The sequence below is a fragment of the Leptosomus discolor genome, chromosome 1, assembly GCF_034619465.1.
Source record: "Leptosomus discolor isolate bLepDis1 chromosome 1, bLepDis1.hap2, whole genome shotgun sequence".
Taxonomy (NCBI): domain Eukaryota; kingdom Metazoa; phylum Chordata; class Aves; order Leptosomiformes; family Leptosomidae; genus Leptosomus; species Leptosomus discolor.
The window spans coordinates 133117328-133142329 of record NC_141391.1 but is presented as its reverse complement, the minus strand read 5'-3'; the positions used below and the strand labels follow the sequence as shown (position 1 = coordinate 133142329).

Genomic DNA, 25002 nt, shown 5'->3' with positions numbered 1-25002 from the left:
CCAGACTGTGTTTTGCTTCCCTAAGGATGGCCTAATGGCTGCCTATCCAGAGGTGGTTTGGATACAGCTGGGAGGGACTTCCCATCATACAGTCTGCAGAGAGAAAGATAATCAAACAATAAAATTAAGACATTTCACACTGAAATAGTTTGAACCTGGCCCTGTATTGGATGAATTGGAGTAACACACTTGAATTAATTTCATTTATATGAGGCTTAATTTCTCAATGATTCCTGTCTGTCTCTGATGCATCACTGAAGGAGGCAGAAGAACTAGCAGCAGCTGGAATTCCATTTTTTTGTCTCTTTCTGAACTTTAAGGCAAAGCATATTCATCTTGTTTATTTGGACACCAAATCCTGTGACAAAGCATCAGAAAAAAATCTGTATCCTTCATATTCTTAGAGCCGTAAGTGTTGTGGGAGTATTATTTGTTCCCCCATCCACAGTTTTTCCTTCTTATACCTCTTTCTGATCTTCAGGAAATATCCTATAATTTGAAAACTCTTCCTTTGCACCAGTGCACCCACTAGTCTTTGGGCAAATCCAGCCTGGAATTTAAGGAAATCTTTGTGAGATATAAGAGGCAACATTAATTAAGGAGTTAGAATGACAGGGAAATTATCATGTACATGTTTGCCATAGATTTCTTTGAGTCCCTTGAAGCCATGCTAAAGAATTTTTTTACTATTCCCCCCCCTGAAATTTGCTAGCCTCCAGTCTGTGCTATCAAACTGATTCTGAGGTTGTGATAAAAATGGAATGACTGAAACATCACTCTAAGCCAGATCACCCCAGTGAGGTGGGGCCATTGCCATAGGCAGTGCTGTCTGAGAAATGGGTAAAATGCACTTTTGCAGAGGTAATGAACTCTGGTGGGAAGGTGGGGAGAATGTAAGGAACATCTGGAAATAATCTCATGGTGAAAGCCATGGTCTAATGAATCTTTGTCCTTTGAACCAGCTTGACTGAAAAAAGAAAACGGCCTTTGTGACAGAATGTTGATTGGCAGATGGACCAAATGAGATGGATCTTACAGACTGCTACAAATCCCAAATGATCTTAAAGGCCCTTAGACCTATTTGAAATCAGTGGAAATTAAATGCTCAAAGCCTTAGGTACTAAAATAGCACTTAAACACTATTGAGATAAGCAAAATCCAACCTCAGGATTTTCCTTCCATTGCTTATTGCCTGTGATAACCAATAGGTAAATGGTTACAGCCTTTGCATTTTTATCAGTAAGTATGCATATTGGTGCAATTCTGTATACCTACTTCAAGCAAAATTTGCCTTTTGAGAGCAGAGCTTTGAGGAAGTTCTGCCTCTTGTTTAGGCAACCTTACTCCTGTGTTCCAGACAGCTGATTGATTGTGAACAGAAGCTCTTGGCAGAGACTCTGGTGATTACTCCAGTGAACACTGGCTGGTAGCTACACTGTCATTCTCAGTACTTATCTTCGGTGTAGCATGTATTTACGTAGTCTCAGTGTTGAGTACCAGCTTCTTTACTTGGCTTCTTTTTCGGATCTGCTGTCTGTAAATGTCAGTCTGCTGCAAAACCAATGGACACCAGTGCAGGGAGTTGAACCGTTTATCTGACTGGTCTGAAGGCCACCAGGTGGCAGGGCAGCTAAAAGCTGAGCACTGAAAAAACACTAAGGATCTAAACGGATGTGTCTTTTTACCAGGCACGGGGGTAGATGCTAAGCAGTAATAAGAACTCAGTTATTTAGGAATAGCTGGAAGAATTTTCTTCCATAAAGATGATACGTCTTCTACACAGCTGTATACCAAACTAGTTCCCGATAGCCTCACATCCACATCACTTTCAAGGTAACATGCTGTTTAGCTGTCAAGCCAGAGAAGATAGTGGGCAAGGAAAAGGACTTTGAGCCAAGTGAGAGACTCTCAGTGACACAGGCAAAACCGGACTATCAACTGTAGGGAACAAACATGGAGTTGTGTTCCCCTTTGCTCTATTACAGACCTCACCAGATCCAGTCCCACTTCCCATGTCTGGAAAAGCTGTGAAACTGGCATGGAGAAGTAGGTCCCACCAATGCTAGGCTGAAAGCAAACAAGCAAACATAGAGATAGGCAGAAAAGTCACAAAATGTGCAAAAGAAAGTGATTCAGTAAAATAATGAAACCAGAGGAAGCAAAGGATAGGTGCAAAGAAAGCTAGTTTGCATCTGAGCAAAGGAAACCAAACAATGAAAGAAAAAGAATAAAACTGAGCATAGATTAAGGCAGAGAGAGGTGTCTCAATGGGAAATGCTGTTCCCTGAGAGGAAGTAGGCAACCAAGAAAGGCAGAGCTTACATACATTAAACAGGCCAAAGGCAGCTCACCATGGAAGATCATTTGAGGAAGAAGTTACAGGATTAACTCCATTTACTGCGAAGCCATACAGTACTTGCTGCACTCTTTCAGTGAGGCCAGGGATGGCCCAAGGGCCTGACTCCACCCTGAACCACAGGCCTACAGTGCTTATCCATGTCTGTTACCTGTGCTCCTCACCCAGTGTGCACGAAGACAGTCCTCCAGCGGTGACATCACACACAGCACAAAATGGAGGCCTGCAGAACAACGCAGTTCTTTAACCTTCCCCTGCAAGGACCTTCTTATTGTCCTTTCAACCCTCAGCAAGCAGAGGCTCCTAAATTAAGTCTCTCTCTTTTCTCCCATCATTATCTCTGTGCAAGTGAGAAGGAAAGATTTTATTAAAGCACTTACTGAATTATGGTGCTGAGCATCTGCTTTGCTGCCTTTTCCTTTTCCAGTGGAGCCAGCAACACTGCTGGAAGGAAGCAACCTGCTTCCTAGAAAGGAACCAAGCACAGAACAACAAAGAAATAATCAAGATGGTATCCCAGGAGCTGCACACATAGCTGGCTTTACCCCAAACTTTTCACAGATCTGTCGCTCATCCATAGGTAGGAGTGAAAGGAATGTGTCTACACCCAACTTGACTAATGTTACCTTGACCTATTTCTCATTCCAGCTTGAAACAAGGAAAGTGATGACTTGGCTTTCATTTCATTCAAAAAAATCATTGGCCACTGGTTCCAGACTGTTTCAATGCCATAGCTGTTCTGGCTATAGCTTCTTGCCTAAAGAAGCTATGTCTCTAGCTATTGAATGAGTAATGAAGGCATTCTGCAACTTTCCCAGATGTTTCCGTCAGTCTCATTTTCAGTGTCTATATCAGTCTACTGTTATACACAAAAAATAGTTTAAAATAATACAACAGGTTCCAGTAGGTGACAGACTCACGCAGTCAAGCTAAGAAATGCCGTTACTGTATGCATCTGTGCAACCTGAAAGCCTTATCCTTAAGGATACACTTTGTGAAGCAGAGTCTAATCTTAGGCTCTCACAGTGTTTCTCATCCTTCTCCTCCCTCTGCCCCCTCCCTTCAGATTCCCACATCTGACCTCTGGGTTTAAGCAATTTACCTATCATCACATATCAAAACCATGGCAAAACCAGGGATTAAATACTTTGCAAAATTCACAAACTTAACAGTTTTTTGCTTTCTGCAATCATCTTATACTCACCATACACATTTCACAAGAAATGAGTATGATGTCTTTAATGTAACAGCTCTCTTACACCATTCTAATTTATTCTTAGTGGCCCTCCATCCTACGTGCTAAGCATGTTTTAAAATTATCAAATATCATAATTTCACAAACAGTATAGTTTATGTGAGTTTATGCATAGCTGTATTACAACAGTAAATTTGTATTATAACTCTTCTTTGAATCAAAGGAAAAGGGGAAGAGTTTGAATTAAAGAGCTCATGTGAGTATGGAGTGTGCTAAGGGGGCAGAGGGAGCAGATGAATCACTTTGATGGCATAGGTATCCACTATTCAATCAGGACAGTTAGGAGAGCTGCAAAATTCAGCTAATGAGGGATTCCTGCAATAAGATGGTAAGCCAAGATGTTCTTCACAGGAACATTTTATTTTTGCACTATACATGATCATACCAATATTTTCTAGGGAACAGATAAAATGCAACTGTGTTTCAGCAGTTTTTCAAAGGTAGACTATCACCCTTCCCAGTTTCATGATGTAATTTAAAACTCTGAGGTTTAAAACCAAAACTGGTAATCACTGCCGTTTGTTGCTAAACTGTGGCTTTAAACAACATGAGTTTGCAGTACCAGGGTGGTTCTCCATTTTGTATATACATCCCAGCTCCAGTACTTTGAAATTTGATTATGATGTTTGTAGGTAGTGACTAATAGACCAAGAAACTGAATAAAAACACATCTAAAACAACTGTGTGTATTAACTAACGTAGAAGTATCTTAAAGTATTAAGGAGGGTTATAGCTGAATTTAGATACTGGCCTTGAGCCTAGGGGGAAAGTCACCCCTGCCTCATGTGATACAGACTGGCATATGAGACGTGCTGCTTTAAAGCCAACTCAGAAAATAGCAGTTTTGGCAATGGTAGTTCTCTATGTCTCTATCTAGCTCTGACAGCATAATACCACAGACTACTGCTATTTATTTTTTTTTTCTTTTCCGCAACTTTGCGCTCTCAATCTGAATGGCAAATTGGAGAATCCAAGAATGTGTACATGGGTTAGGAATTCTAGAATCATTCAGCGTAAGATCCAGACTTACAGTGGGTATGCAAAATGTCTTAGGTTTCTTTATAAAAAATCAGTTCAGTCTGATTTTACACAGTATATTAACTGTGGCTGAGTAGTTATTGTATAACTCACTAAAGGGCAAAATTCAAACACCTGGATGCCTCTCTGTGTCCCAAAGTGTTTTCTTTGCTTTCAGTTTAGCTTAACTCTGGCATTTCTTCAGTTTATTATGCTTGGTTATGGATAATTACAGTACTTCCCTGTTGCATAGATTAACCCAAATTATCAAAATTCATTTAAATGTAATTTTGTCTAGCAATATTAACATGTATTGCCACACTTGATCTTTTGGTAAACAGTCTTCTATCAGGACTGGATGTAGTACATAAATAGAAAACTTGTTAGTCTTTGCAAAAATTAAAATAAATACATCAATCATCCCTGGGTTTTTTCCCTAAATTTTTTAGCACAACAAATTGCTCTTAATCCTATCTTTTTCTAGCTCAAGAACTGTCAGAATTTCTGGAAAATAAAATTTAAAAATCTTTCAAATTCCTAAGGACAAGATTTTACTTTGTGCTTAGAAAATGCAGACTCAACTCTGCTACCTCATGTGCCTCACACACACATAACCTTTTATTTCCTTCCTCTCTGCCCCTTCATCTATTACCACAAACACATTCCACATGGTGTGGATGGTGACATCATCAAGCTTTCTTACTGCAATCAACAATGGCACTCAAGACTACAGTCTCCTGATTAGGTGAGTTGATTTCAACTAGTCAGAAAAGTATCCACTATGTTTATCCCTTTTAACTATGGCTCTCCTGGCATAAATCAGAATCCCTATCCAAACCTGCATGTTTGTTGGTGTACCTTTATATACTTTACTTTTTTTTTTTTAAATCTCTGCACTGAAGATGTAAGAGTAGATATGGTACAGCAAAAAATCACCACTCCTGCAGAGTGCAGCTGTCTTACCATGCCAAGCCACTGAGAAACACAGTGAAAGTTTTGCAGTGCCAGTATCAGATCACTGCCATTGACAATGGAGTGTATAAAATCTTGAGAATTACGTTGAACTTTACTTCACATTCTCTGTAATGATTATTCTCAGTGATGTATATTAATGATGTGTATACCTGTGGGACAATACGGAGTCAGCAGATAGGGAATGTATCTGGGAAAAGCAGCAGAGGCCACTGGAAAGCATCCCTACTTCCAATATCCATAACAAAAGGGCAACAGCTAGGCTGAATAACCTAGCACTCCTACTGGAGAGTATATTGAGTCAGCAGCTTTTCCCCAAGGTGGCAAGCTGGGAGCTCAGAGCGAGCTGGCCTGTACCATCAACCTAGTTGGATCTGGATCTGAACTTTTATAGCTCAGCTATAACTCCAGGATCCAGTGGGACTTTCTGGCAAATGAGTAGAGCGATAAAGGATAGAGAACTCAAGCCAATATAATAAAAATTTATAGTGGATCACTTCCATTGGGCTTTATGTAGGTAGATGCGAGTGATAAATGGATTTGTAGAAAGATCACACTTGGATTAAACTATAGGCCATGGCAGGGGAGGTGTAATAGCACTATTAAAACCAGCACTGCATTATGTCTGTGCCTGGGAGTGCTCTCGGAGAATCGGAGGGCAAGGAGAACTGCAGTTACTCACAAGGTCAAAAGGAATGCGAAATCTTTTACTTGATGACAATAGTCAATTTCTGACACTCAAGCAAAACAACCTAGTTTGCATTTACACTAATTTTCTGCTCCCATTAGTATTTCTGATCACAAGTAAACACAAGCTGTTCGTTCACTTTTGACAGGGAACCATTTTGCACCCCTGCTTGGTCTCAGTGTGGTGCCACAAAGGCAACAGGAGTGTATATACAGCTCAAACATTTGTGAGAGGAGCTGTGGCCTTCTCAGGATAATCCCAAACCTGTGGAAATGGTAGCCTCAACAATGCCATGGGGATACAGTGAAAACCTTCACACCACCAGGCACAAAGCAAACTATTGCCTTTATGGTGTCATTTCCAGATCCCTTCAAAAAGAGACAATTTCATGGTGCTGGGCTTCCTGGCCTTATAGTATTTATTTATCACTTTTGCTCTGAGATGATAACACTGAACTCTTTCTTCCTAGCCCTCAACACAAAGATCTACAGAAGCTCATTTCCAACCTCTGCCTCTTAATAGCAGCTCATTAGCTGTCTTCTGCTGTGAACGTTGCTGGCATGCTAGTTTTTCATATCACCACATTTAACACCTTTATGTCTCTCCCTCAGGACAGGCAAGCTCTGTATATAGCATCCCACTTCCTAATTATATCACGTGGCATGGCTCTCTTCTTCCACTGCATGATCGACAACTCCACTTGTTTTTCCTGTTGTTCCAGAGTTTCAATACCAGCCCCTTGGGTTCTCTTGTGCCTCTAAGCATACAAGCACTCATGCTGTGAGTTATTCTGCAGAAGTGGAGAAATCTTTCAGAACATCTCACAGAACAGGGGTCTCTTCAGAACATCTCACAGTATGACATCTCCATTGCTATTGCTAAGATACAGGCAATTTTAAGCATGGATCTGGTGGCCACTCTTGATGCAGAGCTGCTGCAGAGATTTAGAGACCTAACTCTCTTCAAAGTAAACTGGCTCCACTTTCTGACCCTTGTAATCTTTTCAACAATCCCCTTTCATACAATTCCTATAAGGGTTTCACTGTTCCTTCCAACCAACTCTCTTCCTTGCTTTCCACATAATACCCAGTATTTCTTACCATCCATCTCAACCTGCTCCTATTCCAGAACCTTTTAACAACAAATGTTAAGTTTTGCCTTGCACAGTTCTCAATGACTTCCCAATCTCAAAAGCTTAGTCTTACTGCAATAGTTCTGCCTGCTATGGGACTAAAGAAAACTTCTATTGACTATAATACTTTATGCACTGTGAGTAGATCCAAGCTGACTTTAATCAACTACTTCAACTTCAATCAAGTACTACGCTAAGAGCCAAGCCTTGCAGTCAAAAAGCTTAGTGCAGGTTAGCTACCTGATTACCCACCTTCTCAGAAGCATAGTGCTTTGTTCAGGAAGCACTGTTTTCTGTAATTCCCATATCCAAACTATCTAGTTTATAAAGCGGTATGGGCACTGCATTTAGACAAGCAACGACATGCTCTCCACGGAAACACATAAACACATTAATTCTTTGCAGTCTACAGTAACTCCTGCAGTATGTACAGCACTATTTATTCATGTTGCTGAAACACACTTCCCGTCCCATTCTCTCCCCATTAAAGTTTGCATGCTACCTTCTCTCCTTATTTCTCTGAGCCTATCTTCTACCTAAGTTTCTCAAATCTTAAGTATAGCATACAAAAGATTTTGCCAAACAAATGTGGCTCAACCTCTTATATGCTTCTAGAAGCATAAGTAGAGGATTTTTTTTTTCCTTTCTTTTTTACCTGGTGAGCTGGAAGTACTGGGTGTGCAGTCACTGTCATCCAGCCACATACTCTGAACCATTGAATCCTGTTTTGCAGGGCCCTCAAGAGAGCACATCAGCTCCTGGAGAGGGCAAAGAAGATGTCTTTTAATAATGCACTTGGTAAAATCAGGGAGGCTAGCCTCTGTTTTTTAGAGATCATACACCCACCCTGTCATTCTCCTCTTCCTCAGATGTTTCATTTTCCCTCAAACCGTTACAACAACTGCTTACACTGGATGAGGAACATGGGAATGGCTGCATCACACAGTATCCTGAAGTCTGACTCCTGAGCATTCTGTGAAATGCAAGCATTCAACATAAGAAGAAATTATTCATCCACAGCTAGTTTTTCCACCTAGAAATAGAATTCAGATAAACTGGCTTGCATTCCTTAATTTCTAATTGCTTCTTCATTTAAGTAGAAACACCACTTCTTGTTTCCATTCTGGATAACTGTATGAATGGACAAGACTAATTGAACTTTCAAGTCACAGACCTCAGCGTCTTAAAACAGAGTGAGTCAAACGACCTGCATTTAAGCAGTGTTTACCTCTAGACATTCATTAAAATAAACAGATGCCTTCATTTTGGAGATCAGAGATTTTAGGATCCTAAATAGAACATGATGAGGTGTTAAACTGAGTATAAAGGGAAGGCACTACCCACCCTAAGCCACCCTTTCCCACAGCCGCTCTCAGCCTACCTTGTTTGGTCTTATGTGAAATTACAGACAGTACAAGGGGACTATAAAAGCACATTTTTCATGTCATAGAGCTTATCAACTGTTACCGCTGTGTTTCTGGACAGTTGTAACAACAGTAGTCAGGAAAGCATATAGATGTTAACTAGTATTATACAATGGTTAACTAAGAAAGTTTAAGGAAGCAATGGGGAGTAAGAAACAAATTACTGAGATCTGCATCATTGTAGGATGTCTCAGTGACGAACTATTTAGGATCAAGTGCCAAGCTCTTGCACATACAGGTCAGAACCCTCCTCCTGCTTACAGATAGCAAGATACCTAGGTCAGGATGCCCATCCTAGTGATTTTGCATGTGCCCAGTTGCCAGTAGACAGGCTCCTGTAGGTCCATCCCACTAGACTTTTAGCTCTCACATCATTACAAAGGAAACTTTCAAAGCAAACTGTATTGGATCACTTCACCACCACTCCCTCAAATGTCACAGACACTGAGGTAGCCTGGCACATGTTTCATATCTCTCAAGAAAGACCCTTAAGGTCAGTTCTCCCAGCTCAGAATTTGGGATCCGCGGTAGGAGAAAGAGCAGTCCATGAGGCTGATAAGCTTACATGGTGGAAGGTGTACTGTGCACATAAGCCTAACGTTTATGGTGAAATACTCACTGCCGGCACAAGAGACCAGCCAATAAGAAAGAAGTGCTTAAAAATGTTAAGAAACCCAAAAAAGCTAAGAGAGGCAAGAAAGATAAGACACCTTTAACATACTAAATATATTTATTCCTTCAGAAACACTGCAAAATGTGGCCAGTCTTGACCTACAAGCAGTAATGAAACCTAAAGTCCCAGGCATATTACATGCCAGCATGCAACAGGGAGAACAGTAAAGACAGGGCCAATATAGGCCAAAAGGTATTTCCTCAGGAGATTAGGAAATATATTTTGGAGGAAATGAAGACCAACATGCTTCTCCCTTGGCAGAGCAAATCAATAATGTTATTTAAGTTAGCTGGGACCTAGATTTCCACAAAGTATCTCCTTCTCAGCATCCTTCCTCAGCAGGTTTCTCCATCCTCATTCTCTGCACTGTGCTTCCTGACCTATGTCTTCCAAAGGCACTAGAGACAGAGGTGGAAACATGTTCTTCTGCTCTTGCCTTCTGCAGGCCATGCTGTTCTCTTCTCACTCATCTGAGGGCAGGGGAAGAGAAAGGGAGGCACTCAAGGTGGCCTCCTTTCCCCATCATTAGTAGAGGCTGGTTCAGTGACTGCTGATTGGGCAATGGGAAGGGCATAGAGCCAAAATGCTCCAATAGGAGCTATCTGTCCAACTCCCTTTCCCAGGATTCCTGCTCCAAAATCTGCCAGTGGAGCATTACTTGGTACCACTTGGTCTCTCCACAGTCCTTGAGGTCCTCTAAGTTCATGCTCCTTTTAGCCAGGACTCTCATTTCACCCCAAAAGTCTTGCCAGTATCTTCAGTGAGGTAACCAATGACTGAGTAGCATCCGGTCCAGTCCTGATTGGCTTGATGTCCCCACTCAGATGTGTCTGAGGAGGGAAAACACACACACAAAAACCCCATGTATTTTCCCTACGATTTGGACATACACAGTACAGTGCTTGATTTTTCAGATGCAACCCAGAAAGCCATCTGATCCTGAGTTTTGCTACCTGATTACTTAGGCTGGCTTCATTCTTTTGAGTCTATTCCTTGGGAAGAAGGATTACTTGGAAGGCTACCTGGACAGTAGAGCAGAAAAACTAAGGACAATTGCCCCTGCATGTGGGAGAGAAGACACTGTTAGTCCAAGTGAACACTGTGGTTTGATGGATTGCAGGGTGATCACTGCAGAAGGGTGTGTTGGAAATCAACATGCAAGGACAGAAAGTAAGTGCTGGTTTGTCTCCACTGGAAAAGAATTAATCTATTATTTATGTGTTCCCTTTGCATTTTATTTCCAGGTTGGTTTTAGTAGAACATAGATGGAAGAATTTGATCATTCAAGTCTGGAATCTGAAATGATTATTTAAGACCAGCAGCAACATGCTGGACATTTTTGCAATTGAGAAATTTCCTGCAATGCTACTCCCTGGCAAGAACCAGGAGTGGATTGATGACATACTACCAGGGATAACATTTTTAACATGGGCTGTGTAAATTACTCAAGAACCAGCTGGAACTCTTTTTGCATTAGAAATATGGCTATATCATGATCCTGATTTGTGCTTCCACAACTAATGAACAATAAACAGACTATTTCAGTAGAACTTCAGTAGAACTGTCTCTGAGACAGACTGTTAGAATTACACTCCTAGCCTGTTCCTGCAATACTGTGCTAGTAACTGTCTTGGTGAAAATGGTGTGCTTTACATGGTGGAATTACAAGTCCTTGATTCCCTGCATGTGGGCTGGTCCCTAACTCTAAAATCACAACTCCAACTCTAGTTAATCACCAGTTGTGCAAAACTCCATGCTACATCCCACCTCGTAAACAAACTGTCCAGGAACGGGCTAAACCACCACAACTGTGAAGACTTTTTCTGGCGATCATACAAGTGGTTTTGAGTCCATGACTGGAAAAAGATGCATAGAGAGAATCCTGGGGACAGAAGCAGACAGACTGCCAAATCATACAGGTCATGCCTCATGTGCATAAACAATATTCATGCAAGTCAGTGAAATCCCATGCTATGTTTGCTCTCTGAAAGCATGTGATGCCGATTTGAAACAGCCATTGCAGCTGGCTCACCTCCTCAGCTGATGAATGGAGAATGGAGGTTGGGAAGTGGGAGAAGCCCACAATCAAATGCAGAAATCAGGAACAGATGTCAAGAAAGCTTCATAATTTTTTTCCAGGACATGCACACATTCTACAGTGGAGTAACCAGGACTAGCTGAGCTATGAGATGTTTTCTTACTAGGCAGAATTCTTGCTGATTATGCAAGGTTACTTTAGCTAACTAATCAGAACAAAAGTCCCTCACACGTGCCTAGCCAGGAACGTCTAGTTCACTAACAAGGTCCCAGGCAGGATGAAGAAGGAGAGGTGGAATGATGTGGTAATGCTGGAAGATGGGAGTTGCTTACCGATCAGCAGTTCCATTTCCTGCATTCTCTCTTGTCCTTGGCTGCCAGAGCTAGCATCTTAAATGGTCTGTATCTCCTAGCTGTGTTCCTATCCTCCTCCCCACCAAAGTTTTGGACACTCACCCAACCTAAAAATTGGTGTCACAAAAACATACTTACCAGAACTCTGCACCTTGGCTGTGACAAAATTCTGGGCAGTCCTACAGCATACAATTGGGTAATACTGCAGATAATCACCAGCCTGTAATTCTTAGGGAGCATTGGATCTAGTAGGAAGGCAGGCCCTTCCTTGTCAGACTTGGCACCTGGAGCAACTACAACCATAGAGGTCTGGTTCTAGGGCACCTCCTGAATTTTCTTAGAGTATCCTCAGTCCTGAGAAATGGACAGGTCCTACTACAAAGTACTCAGTGCCCTTTTTGCCACAAGTTCTCATGAAAAAAAATCAGGCGTGGCAAGTTGTTCCAGAAAGTGAGCTGCAGTCTGGGATTTAGAGACAGGCTGCTCTGGAGCCTTGGAAGTGTAAATATGTGGTTTCCATGAAGTCCTGAAGTATCCTAGATAGGATCACATCCCAGCATTATATGCGCTACCAGGAAAGTGCATTTTTCCAGGTTTAGACCACCAGAAACCAGAGAACTATTTTGTGGACTACCGCATGAAGTGTTTTGCAGCAGAACACTGGGTGTGGTATGGCATGGTTTAGCAATGAAATATAGGTGCAACACATGAGACCCTGCTGTAATGCTTGCTGTTAACACTCTGGGAGGACTGAAGACAGGCTAGTTCACTTTGATTTGGAGCAGCAGCATGAATCCTGCTTAAAGGGGCAGAACCTGAGTACAACCCAACATATCCTTGTCCAAGCTTCTCCATGAAGCTCCAAAAATCACTCCAGAGCAAAATATAGAGGAAACATATACATGGGTAAGCATGGATAATTGGACAGCGAGGGTTTCGTGTACCTTTTTGGATGCAAGCTAACATTACAGTAAAGATATAGCCAAAATCACCTTTAAGTGGTCCAGTCTTTCTTCACTGGCTGTTTAAGAAAGCTGAGTTCATTACTTACACACTCTGAATTACTGTGCCATGGCCAGATATCTAACTTTTAAGATGCTGCAATGCCTGATGTGGACAATCTCAGTAAAGCCTCCAACAGAGCAAGACATGCACCACACTTAAGCCAATACCAGACGCAGCGAGCATCTTTCAAACATTAAAATTATTTTTGACTCACTTGCTCTTCCTGCTGGGAAACTCTGGGGAGCTGGGACTGGATGATCCATCAGACTTCAGGTCAAAGAAAGTTCCTGGACTGTCCAGCACCTTCTGTATCCTCTCTGCAGTGTCTCTGCTGGGACAAAAGAGAAACCAGCTATACCCCAGGGCCAGAGTTAATCACTATCTATTCTAACACTTCCTTACAAACGGCAACAAAAAGCTGGCTCTCTCATATGCACATGAAAGGCAAGCAAATGCAGTTGTGTTGAAAAGGGCAGACTCTTTAGATGTGACCTGTTGAGGGCAATATATTAGAAATGGCCAACTTTAAGCTCCTTTTGAATTGATATAAAAGCCTAAATTAATTTCAGTATTCTCCTTTAATTCTTCAACTTTTTCTTCTACCCTCCCCATTTCATTGGTCTTAGGAAGCTTTAGGATTGATTAGAGAGCTTACACATTTATTGCATAGAGTAAAAGGATTCGGCCATTTTCCGTTTCAGGATGGTTACAACAGTTTTATTGCTATTAGTACTTGTCAAGATACTTCTGAAGAAAGCTGTCTGTGTGAGTAACTGAAAAGTGGGGTATGTTTAATTAAGGACTGGAAAACTCAGGTTTTTGCTGGGGTTTTTTTGTGGCTTCCATGACGGAGTTCACAAAGTTCCTCCTCTGCTCTCTTGAGTTGATCCTACCTGTACCCTTCACATCACAGTTCCTCATGCCCTCACTTCTGCTAATACAACTGTTTGTGTGACTGGAAATTATCGTGACAAAAAAACGACCCTGAAACTAAAGCAACCCTCAAACTTCTATGACACATGAACAACTGGGATGTACTGGGTCAGCTCTGTCATCAAAGCCTGCATCTCATCAAACTATAGGTCCAGGGTGAAGTCACACAGGACACACTGAGCTCACTGTTGCCAGAGAGAAAGCCTGCTTCAGCCTTCTTCACTCTTGCTGAGTGTACCTTCCATCAGTCCTGGTACCCACTAGACTTCTCCATGAGCCAGTTCATGGCAGAACCTTGCAGACAATTAATCCAATGAAAGAAAGTGGATACTTTTTCTGTTTAATTAATGTGCTGAATCCGTTCCATGAAGGGTCCACTAAGCATCTGAGCCATCAGAAGGAATGGGACAGGATTGAGTAGTTGAAAGAGACACTGGGAGAGGGAAAGTATGTTACATGATTTTCAGTAGCAATGAACTGTTAGAACAGACCAGTTGCTAGTGAAACTGCACCTTCAAGAATCAGCCAAAAAGTCACAAAACACAAGATAAGGCTCACTGTTCCTCATATATAAGATTACAGATAAGGAAAAGGAAAGCTAAATAAACCCAACAGTTTACCAGTTCCCTCCTAGCAAAGAGTAGGGGAAAAATATGCCAGTTTTATCTTGTTGTAGAAAACTTTTACAGATATTTTGAGGAGATAGTGAAAGACGTACACAAAGTAGCGGATTGAAGGGCACAGCTGCATAAGGTACAAAACTATTTAAAGTAGTGAGGAGCTGTGGCTACTGTGTTGGTTTAGACTGTTACAGGGAAGTTGTCTGAGAAGATTTTATTTTTCTCGAAGACAGTTCTATACTATTTTTATTGAGATTAGGTCATAGGCACCTCATTAAGGAAAAGTCCAAGAGCATAACAGGAAAAAAGGAAAAATGTAGTAATTCCTGCTGTTGTGAAATCACTAGTTTCCACATTAAAGATGGCTTTTCCCCTTTTACAGAGTCCTTAAGCTGTTGCCTGGAATTCTCGCAATTGGGAAAACTGTATATTAGATGCAGAGCACTTATGTGACTTTTGAGACTCTGTATAATCTTAAAAAGGTGTCTTATCAAGAGCTGAGACAAATTTATTGATTTAACTAAATAAGCTCTCATGACCAGTAGACAACTTTTGAATGGTTATAATTCTTACCAAACATACCAAATCACTCCTTGAACCTGTATGTTACATCTTAATTCTAATTATTTCTCAGACCATCCAAATTCAATGCTAGTTGTTTTGACTTAACGTTTTTTTAAAAAAATCTTTTCTTTAAGAGATCAGAATTTTCATCTATTTGAACTTTTTAACATGAAAATAAACAAAAACAAACAAAAAAAATCAAGCGCCCAATTCCCCCTTCCCCAGTAAAAGCCTTTCATCTAATTCTTACCTAAAAGTAGTGAATACAGAACAGGAGAACCAAGAGGCCTGCATCATACTGCACAATGTTTAAGAGCGATCTTACTATGTTCCTCCACCTATCTCCTCCCTTCTTCCTTAAATATTGATTCTCTCCATTTCCAAGTATGCTTTTTTTGTTTGTTCCTGTCATTTGTCCATTAGCTGATAATCAGGCTTTTCTTCCCATTCCAACCATTTCCATTTCAGTTCTCATTCATGTTGATTCCCCTTCTGTCCTTATATATGCCTTTCTGTCTCCCTTTTCTCACCTCCTCCTGTTTTTTTCTCCCTTTGTCTCATCTTCTCACAGCTCATACCTCTTTTCCTCCTGTATGTTCTCAATGCCAATGGCACTACTCCGTCGCCCATGGAAGCAGCTGGCTCGAGTACGTGATGGGCTCCTACCAGGCAAGGCAAAAGACTAGAAAAAAGGAAAGTGTGATAGAAAGGAGGGAGGGGAACAAGACAGGAAAAACTGGAGAACAGGAAGCATGGGAGAGGGTGTTTGCAATGTGAATCCACATCCTCTCCTTTACTCTGCAATACAATATCACGGCCCAGCTCCACTGGTGCAAGAAGGAGTACTTTCTGTCAGTTAAGAGAAGCTAGGGCTTACAAAGGTGGTATGAGAAAGAGACAGAGATAGAGAAACAAAGGCAGAACAGGATACACAGCCAGTATACATAGAAAGAGGCTCAGGAAGGGAGGTATCCCCATATGATGAGAGAAGGAGAGGCAGAATCAGAAAGGTAGAGAAAACCAGAAGTTAAAGGAGAGAAGGAGACAGCAAACCCAAGTCATCGTTATTCTGTGACTTTCTTGTGCTGACATAAAGAATGCATACAACTGAGTAAACTGTCACCAAGAAATTTCCACACTGAAAGGCACCTTCTTGGCTTAGTCAGAGATGTTTTTATGTAGTTTGCCTGTATTGACATCACTAGTATAGAGACCACAATCAGCCGGATGCACTTTGGCCAAGGTAACCATATTCCCAATATCAGAAACGTGGATGTTAGGGATTTATTATGCTCACACTGATCATATATTTTTAGTATCTCTACCAAATAAGAAAGGCTTTGATAGTGACTAGAAATATTCACTCTTTTTCTCACCCCGAACTTTATTATTTCTGCTGTTTGTTCCCAACATGCAAATTATATTTACAGCAAAACAGCACCTTGAATAAACATTATGCACCTGTTTATATTACAGAAAATAATCTGATTGGTGAAACTGAAGAAAATGGAATCTAGTGTCTTTATGTTCTTAGCTCCTGCCGTATGACAATACAGTACCAACCTGGTCAAACCACAGTGCATGGGTTTTTTTAAGGTATGGCAACATACAGGATCTAATCCAGGATAGCAGAGATAGCTGTCTGATGTAGAATCATGTTTGGCTTTCTTCTCCCAGTCTGTATCAATCTCAGCTCTAGTTTACAAATTAACTGGGGCTAGAGATAGGCACAGACAAAACAGACTGCAACACATGCTGTCACCATTTGTGAAACGGGATGCTACAACAAAAAGAAATTCACAGAAGGAGAAGAGGACAAACTAATAGGGAAAGAGAAATAAAATGTATGGGTGGGTCACAAAGGTATGCCGGGTTTCTTCTTACAGTCCACCCGAATACCTTACCGCAGCAATGGCCTTAGGGCCCTCGGCGACAGTCTGGCTGAGGGCAAGGCCAGCTGTAGTTGGGCGGCTGGGCAGGGTGGCTGGCTGCTGCTTTCTCATGGATATCCCCATGGTATCCAGGCTCTGGCTGCGGCCTCTGATCACCCGCTGCACAGAAGGGAGGCAGGGCAACAGACAAACAAAGATACACATATAGACATGCACATGGTAGGGTAGTATGAAAAGCACCACAGATTGGGTGGAAAGTTGTGACACACCAACACCAGAACCACAGAAATCCTAACTTCTAGAAGGCAACATCCTAGCTATTACCCATTTTTGGTCCTAGCCGATTCATGGAGATCACTGCCAGGGAATAACTCTTCCTCAATAACATTCTGTACTTTTGCCTCCCTTGTCCTGTTGCGATAAACAGAAATTCCCTACCAGTATCCCAGCATACTGGGTAAGACAGCATCATCTTGAGCAGTCCTACTCAGTACAGGCTACAAAAGACAAAATCAAACTCCTGTTCTAGACTGTAAGGTTCAGTCTTGCATGAACTTGAGTGCTGGTTCCAAGGGGAAAACAGCCATATCAAAATCCGCAGCATTTGAAAAAGCCATTTTCTGACTTTACTCAGCCTTTTCCAAGGGTCATCTGTGTACCTGACATGTAAACCACAGCATCTGATAGAAGTCAGAAAAGGACATTTTGGGATAATCAGTGTTAAGACATGTATAGATATGAAATTCCTGGTTAGCAGCAAAGGCAGTGTAGACTGATTGTATGTAAAAATACACCTCACCAAAGCATCCCAGCTCTCATCAAAACTACACATATAGCTACCAAACCTATAAGTGAATCAATTAGTTTCATGGTCCTTAACAACTCTAACCAGTCCACCACATAAAGCAGGTGGAGGTCATCCAAAGAAATGCTATTTATAATACATCTCTCTGTCCAGACAGATAACTTATAATACAAAAGAAGTGGTGAGGCATTTCCCACAGAAGCAGGAAAGGGGAAGTACATAGGAAAGTGATATAAGATTCTCTCTCTATAACCAGTTCGAAACTCAGTTTGTTTGAAAACTTTGCTTTCTCATATCATCTTGATCACTTTTAAAAGTAAGTTCTGTCACCTGATACTGATTTATTAAAAAAAAAAAAAAGTGTCATCTACACTTAACAAAGGTAAATTAACTGGCTTTTAGATAGTAAGCAAAACATCACAATTTTTCTAGGCAGTATGCTCACAGATATGTTAGAAAACTCCCTTGCAATGACCCTTGCAACTCTTTAAGTTATGATGAAAACTAATTGGAAAAGATCTGCTGTAGGAACTGAAAGCTGCTTGCTACTACTTATTACAATTCCTCTTGCAAACACTCTCCTTTTTCTGTAAGTCATGGAGTGAAAACCCCATCTGGCACTAGACACGAGCTTGAAGCATAAAGAGTTTGACTTCTCAGGGACAGTATAGAATTCCACCTTGGCCATGGTGTAGTTCTGTAGGAAAGAGCACAGGAAGGGGAAAAACGTCTTTTCTTGAGATAGATAGTAAAGCACAGTTGAAAATGCTCTAAAGAAAGGCTGCTGGATGGAAAGACCTTTTTTCTGTCTCACTCTAAGCACAGCTAATCAGCAAGGTCAATATTCCTTGGAGGGGCACACAAAGAGCTTGAGAAAAGTGTGAGTAACTGTATACAGAATCAATCCACTATGTCTCACCTTGAAATTCTCAAGGAAGCCCCCGCTGCCATTCTCTATCTTGTCATCCTCTGCTATGGGTAATCCCATCATATTGCGGCTGCGAAGCTGCAGCTCTTCAAAAAGGCTCTCCAAGAGGGCACTCCGGGTTCTTTCCTGCATCAACATTGGAAATGAAAACACAACCATTATTGGGAGTGGATGGATTTTTTTTACCTATTTTTGTAATGTCTCACATCCTCATTAAAAACAAACAAACAAACAAACAAAAATCCCGAAACACCATGACAATTGCTTTAAACAGTATGAAATGGTTTCAGCTGTATAGTTATGGAATATATTACATAATAGCCAGTACTTTTAAACTTTCTAAAGCAAGTCATAAAGGACATCAGTACTTTACTACAGGTGATGAAACAGAGGCATGTTTTTTCTAGATCAGGCAAGCAGCAGAGTCCAGAATAGGATTTTGGTGCCTTGAATCACAGAATGGTAGGGGTTGGAAGGGACCTCTGGAGGTCATCTAGTCCAACCCCCCTGCCAAAGCAGGTTCACCTACAGCAGGTTACACAGGACTGCATCCAGGCAGGTTTTGAATATCACCAGAGAAGGAGACTCCACAGCCTCCCTGGGCAGCCTGTTCCAGCGCTCTGTCACCCTCAGAGTAAAGAAGTTTTTCCTCAAGTTGAGGCAGAACTTCCTGTGCTCTAGCGTGTGCCCGTTGCCCCTTGTCCTGTCACTGGGCACCACTGAAAAGAGCCTGGCCCCATCCTCTTGACACCCGCCCTTTAGATATTTATAAGCATTGATAAGGTCCCCTCTCAGTCTTCTCTTCTTCAGGTTAAACAGACCCAGGTGTCTCAGCCTCTCCTCATAAGAGAGATGCCCCAGTCCTCTACTTGTCTTCATAGCCTCCAAAAATCAGTGATATCAGTATGCATCCTGTAGCACAATAGTGAGTTTCAGCTAACACAGAACTTCCCCCAGTAAAATGTAGGCATCATATTCCCATTCTTACTTGAGTATTAGATCTTTAAATTAGAATGTACCTGTTCATATTCTATCACACCTGCTGTGAAATACAATGGAAGCATCACATAGCTGACCATAATCACATTTATCTTCCTTTTTTAAGCAACACAAAAATAGAAGTAAAAAAAAAAAAAAAAAAAAAGTACCGTCTTTTCTTAATCCGGCAGTTATAATTTTTATAGTTTTATAATTTTTAATAGAAGCAACCAGGTAATAGACTCACCTCTAATTTAGCAAATTTCTCAGCTCGATAGCAGCTGTACTCAGCATTGATAAGCTTGACCAAGAGGAATTCACGAAACTCTACACTCTACAAGACAAGATGAAGACTAGGCTTGAGATGAAAACAGTAATAAAAATATCACATGAGAAAAGCTCTGCCTTACTACTCCTTAGACACCCAAAGTCATCTAACCAGACCGACAATACTGACACAGAACACAAGGGTGTGTACCACATCGCCCTGCCATCTAACACCGGACCAGAGAAACAAACCTTTCTAAATATGGCTGGATTTGGCAGAGGGGGTCCAAAGAAGGGGACATCATCTCGGGCTGTGACTGAAACCTGAAACAATGTAAGGGGAAAAAATTAAGTAACATAACACAAGTGAGACTGTCAAAGCTTTCAAACTACTATGGTACATCTGATCCCTCCTGAATTATTTACATATCCAAAAGAGATCTAACATGCTACCCTGTGCATCCATCTGTTTCTGAACTCAGTGAATGGATGGGCTGATTTACGTCACAGAATTTTAGTCAGCTAGTTGTGTACACAGTAAGAGCAACAAAAAAAAACCTGAACCAAATGCTTTAAAAAAAAAAAAAAATTAAATAATAACCAGTTTATTTAGAATAAAAAAAAATAAGATGCTTCTATTCAGCCTGCAAGATTTACCTCCACTAGAAGAACCTTTGTCAATGTGGTTGTACTGACCCATACTTTTGCCAGAATCCTCACTGGAGATAGATACACACTGAGGAGAGTATCTCAGTGACGCCACCTCTCTGAGTCACATGTGGTAAACATACAAAAGCACTTTCCCAGTAAGAGATAAGGAAATGCATGCTTTCTAATATTAATATTCCAATTTAACCACTAGGCATTAAAGCTTAAGTTAATGGAACAACGGATGGAAAAAATTCTTCTCAAACTGCAGTTTCTTAGGTACTAGAATGCTCGCAGGGCAGAATGTGTTAAAATCCCTTTGGAAAAGCCTTTACAGAAGACTCTGCATTGGCTCTAGGGTCCTGACTGGGACTATTTCTTTTTCATAAAATGATACAAGCAACTCTTTTACACTGACAAAAACAATGGCATTGCAGACAGGCAAAGATGAAAACAATGGTAGGAAGAGAAAAGGCAAATAGCAAGCTTCCCCAGCTCTCTCTCTTGTCATGAAAAAAATCCAGTGAATTTCTGCACCCTACAAAACAGAGAGCGAAAGGAGAACTGGAACCCCATGCCCCTGATCAACATGAGGCTATGGTGACACTACAGACCTCACTGCCCACAGCATAGGAAACAATGGAAGGTGGTTGTTCCACCCCCAGCACCCTCTTTGGAGGGAGAGGAGATGGGGATCCTGTCCTAATTTTGATATTCTTGGTGTTCTTATAGACCTCCAAGGCACAAGCACTCATCATCATCAAACCAGAATTCCTATGTAATATGAGACATAGCACTTTGATTAAAATTTTTCTACAATGGAAAATCCATCACAGAAGGCAAGCTTCTATATATTTTCTGCTCTCCCAGCATGACTGAAAGTTGAACATAAAGTTATATAGACATCCATACACAGTCATGTGACAGAGAAAAATCTGTGTCCAAAGGCTGCAGATAGGGAATTTGTGTTTTAGCAGGGCTTCGCTAGAACAGCTGGATGGTCACACTCAAAGAGTTGCAGTCAACAGCTCAATGTTCAAGTGGAGACCAGTGACAAGTGGCATTCCTCAAGGGTCAGTATTGGGACTGGTGCTGTTTAACATCTTTGTTGGCGACATGGACAGTGGCATCGAGTGCACCCTCAGCAAGTTTGCTGATGACACCAAGCTGTGTTGCGTTTGACACGCTGGAGGGAAGCGAAGCCATCCAGAGGGACCTTGACAAGCTTGAAAGGTGGCCCCATGCAAACCTCATGAAGTTCAACAGAGACAAGGGCAAGGTCCTGCACCTGGGTCAGGGAAATCCCAAGCACAGACACAGGCTGGGCAATGAGTGGATCAAGAGCAGCCCTGCGGAGAAGGCCTTGGGGGACTGGTGGATGAAAGGTTGTTTCCGTATGAGACAAAGTATGAGACAGCAGTGTGAGCTCACAGCCCAGGAAGCCAATCGCATCCCGGGCTGCATCAAAAGCAGCGTGGCCAGCAGGTCGAGGGAGGGGATTCTGCCCCTCTGCTCTGCTCTCCTGAGACCCCACCTGGAGCACTGATCCAGCTCTTGGCTCCCCAGCAAAAGAGATACATGGACCTGTTACAGTGGATCCAGAGGAGGGCCACAAAAATGATCAGTGGGATGGAACACCTCTCCTATGAGAAAAGGCTGAGAGTTGGGGTTGTTTAGCCTGGAGAAGAGAAGGCTCCGGGGACATGTCCTTGTGGCCTTTCACTACTTAAAGGGAGTTTATAAGAAAGACGGAAAGAGACATTTTACCAGTCTGTAGTGACAGGACAAGTGGCAACACATTTAAACTGAAAGAAGGTAGATTTAGATTGGATATAAGGAAGATGTTTTTTACAATGAGGTGGGTGAAACAGTGGAACAGGTTGCCCAGAGCTGCTATGGCTGCCCCCTCCCTGGAAGTGTTCAAAGCCAGGTTGGATGGGGCTTTGAGCAACCTGGTCTAGTGGAAGGTGTCCCTGCCCATGGCAGGGGGGTTGGAACTAGGTGATTTAAGATCCCTTCAAACCCAAACCATTCTATTATTCTATTCTATGATTCTTTCAACTAAAGGGCCCTAAGAAGTAGCACTTCCCTGCTATATGGGCATCAGTTCTGGGATTCCCAAAAGCAGATGTAGCTTGTTCAGGTTAGGCCAACCAGCTGTATTTGACCTGCAGTCCCAGGCAGTACAAACTCTCAGCACTGTGCTGTGCAGCACAAGCAATGCAGACATGGCTGTCAGTCAGGAGAATGAGTTTTATCTGACCTATATAACGCAAGCAAGCATCCCCTAAAATGGGATCAAATTGTACCTTGTGCTTTCTGATGTAAACAAAAATTTTTTATCTGAATTCATCTTCTTTCAATTCCCAAGCTTTAAGCTTCAGAAATTCAGCAGCTATTTTGAAAAACATACAACCACATTCTAGTTTCACATGTAGATAAACTAGGATGACAGCTGGCTGAACCTGCACCTCTCCCAGGGGCCCAAGAACAGGTTTCCACTTCAAAGACCAATATCAGTAAATCAGTACAGAGGAATATATTGGCTCTGTTTACCTTGTAGAGAGTGTCCCCAGTGGCGCCGTGAGTGAGCTGAACTACCACGTAAGCATGTAGGAAGTTAGAAGCAATCATATCAGGGACAAAAGGTGTGCTTTCATCCTGGAAGATGATGGCTACAATGTCATTCCCAATGTGACGCTTCCGCTGAAGCTGGAGAGGAAAAAAATAATAAAGGAAGAAGGCGGGTGAAGGAGAGCAGAACAGTACGATGAGACCTCAAATACCAGTCTGCCTAGCATCTCCAAACCATCTGCTCAACCAAACCCCTCATCACTACTTTTACCATTACTCCAGTCATAGTTCCCAATGCTATGCAGTTAGGCATTCTGCCCTCTATGCAGTCCCTCATCAAATACCCCTCCTTTTCTTAGCCACACTGTTGAATTCCTTCATTCTCCTTCCAATACCTGCTGGGAATCTCCCTCTGTGAAGGGCAGTTTTGTAGACACATGAAACATGATCTCCTTGCCCCGGAAATTTGTATAGACCGACTCACTGCCCGTTTGACCTCTGGTAACATCCAAGCCTCCTCGGAACCTGAGCAAATCCATACGACGCCATAGGTCAGGCAGAACAGAGACGAGAAAGTGGAGAGAAGAAAGACAGTATCAGTAACAGTAGCTTGGTACATCAATATTACCAAAGGTGATTTTTAAGAAATCAGTGATAGTGAGATAGCAAATCTTCCCAAAACAAATGCACTGACTGAAGCTGCACCATGTTTCTGCTGATGAGTGTACTTTCTGGCTAAAAGCTATGAAGCTAAACCAGGGATCTTCAAAGGAGCTACCTTCTTTGGCATTCTTCTGAGAAACAATCCATATTTTAGAACTACAGAAAGCATGGGCTGCCCCAGAGAAAGAGACTAAACAAATACTGACCCGTACCATTGTGAAACAAACTTACATTTACACAGTCAAATAAAATTATTCTTTACTGATACTGTGGGTCAGACTGAGATACCAGGAGACCTTTAAATGAAAAGACCAGCAGAGATCTAAGCTCCAACTTGTTCCTAGACTGGGCTTCTCCACCTGCACTGAGATTCAGAGGATATAGTACTTTTCTGAAAGCAGGGCTCTAACAGAGTCACAGCCTCTGAACACACAGTGTTGCATAACTCGGGCTTTCCAACCATGCTGGCTACGCACCCACGGAAGTCCTGCAGCTGAATCTTGTCACCAAGGAAATCCAGGAACTCCAGGAAAGCCAGGCTCTCTTCTGTGTTACTGAAGACTTCTTCTTCGGTTGTCTTCAAAAGGAAAGGAGAAGTCATAAGGAGCACAAGCAGTGCAAAGAACAGGCAGTAATTTCTATACACAGTTCAACCATCTTTGAGGACCTGCACAAATTGATTAACATAAGGCAAGCTTCAAGCCTTTCTCTTTACAGCATCTGTATTTTTCACAGGATAGTGAAGATCTTGTTATTACATTTAAGCTAAGTGAACTGACTCTTTGTGCTTTGCCTCAAGTATTGTGGGATCTGAGGGAGCTTACCTGCCCAGGTTTCTGGTAGATGACTCCAAATTTGAAGTTATTGCTTATGACATGTTCATCAAACGCAACAATAAGCTGCGAAGCCTGAGGTAATGAAAATACAAATTATCAGTTGGACGTCATTAGCCATACCTTGATGGAAAAGAGACATACAGATGTATCAGAACATTATACCTTGGGGTAGAGGACAGGAAAGAAGCGTTCAACATTCACATCCTCACACAGTAGCTGTCAAGTGAGAGACAGAGAGGGAAACAGAAGTGTGATTATCATGTGCCCTAGCTTGCTGCAGGCATGAGAGCGTAGGCGCTGTTTATAATTATTTAACAGGAGTCCCTTGAGGCAAAAATTCTTAGGTAAAATTAGAAGAGAAAGAAGAGAAGCTAAACGGAA

At 41.8% G+C, this 25002-nt stretch overlaps 1 protein-coding gene across 2 annotated transcripts in view; it reads right to left on the bottom strand.

Annotated features, from left to right (window-relative positions):
* Positions 1-338: 338 nt before the first annotated feature.
* LOC104341072 (rap1 GTPase-activating protein 1) overlaps positions 339-25002 on the bottom strand; it is a 45156-nt gene continuing 20492 nt past the window's right edge. Inside the window, exons 9-24 of one of the 2 annotated variants that reach the window (XM_086478782.1) lie at positions 24784-24837; positions 24610-24693; positions 24262-24362; positions 23518-23647; positions 23105-23260; positions 20153-20224; positions 19881-19967; positions 18647-18781; positions 16935-17081; positions 15609-15712; positions 13128-13244; positions 8267-8393; positions 8076-8178; positions 2737-2822; positions 2508-2579; positions 339-550 (exon numbers count right to left, since the gene is read on the bottom strand). In XM_086478782.1, coding sequence (XP_086334908.1) covers positions 2556-2579; positions 2737-2822; positions 8076-8178; positions 8267-8393; positions 13128-13244; positions 15609-15712; positions 16935-17081; positions 18647-18781; positions 19881-19967; positions 20153-20224; positions 23105-23260; positions 23518-23647; positions 24262-24362; positions 24610-24693; positions 24784-24837 — 1527 coding nt within the window. In that variant the 3' untranslated portion in view covers positions 339-550; positions 2508-2555. Of the gene's footprint in view, positions 551-2507; positions 2580-2664; positions 2823-8075; positions 8179-8266; positions 8394-13127; positions 13245-15608; positions 15713-16934; positions 17082-18646; positions 18782-19880; positions 19968-20152; positions 20225-23104; positions 23261-23517; positions 23648-24261; positions 24363-24609; positions 24694-24783; positions 24838-25002 lie in introns of those variants that run through there. The other variant, XM_086478774.1, reaches the window with a different exon arrangement.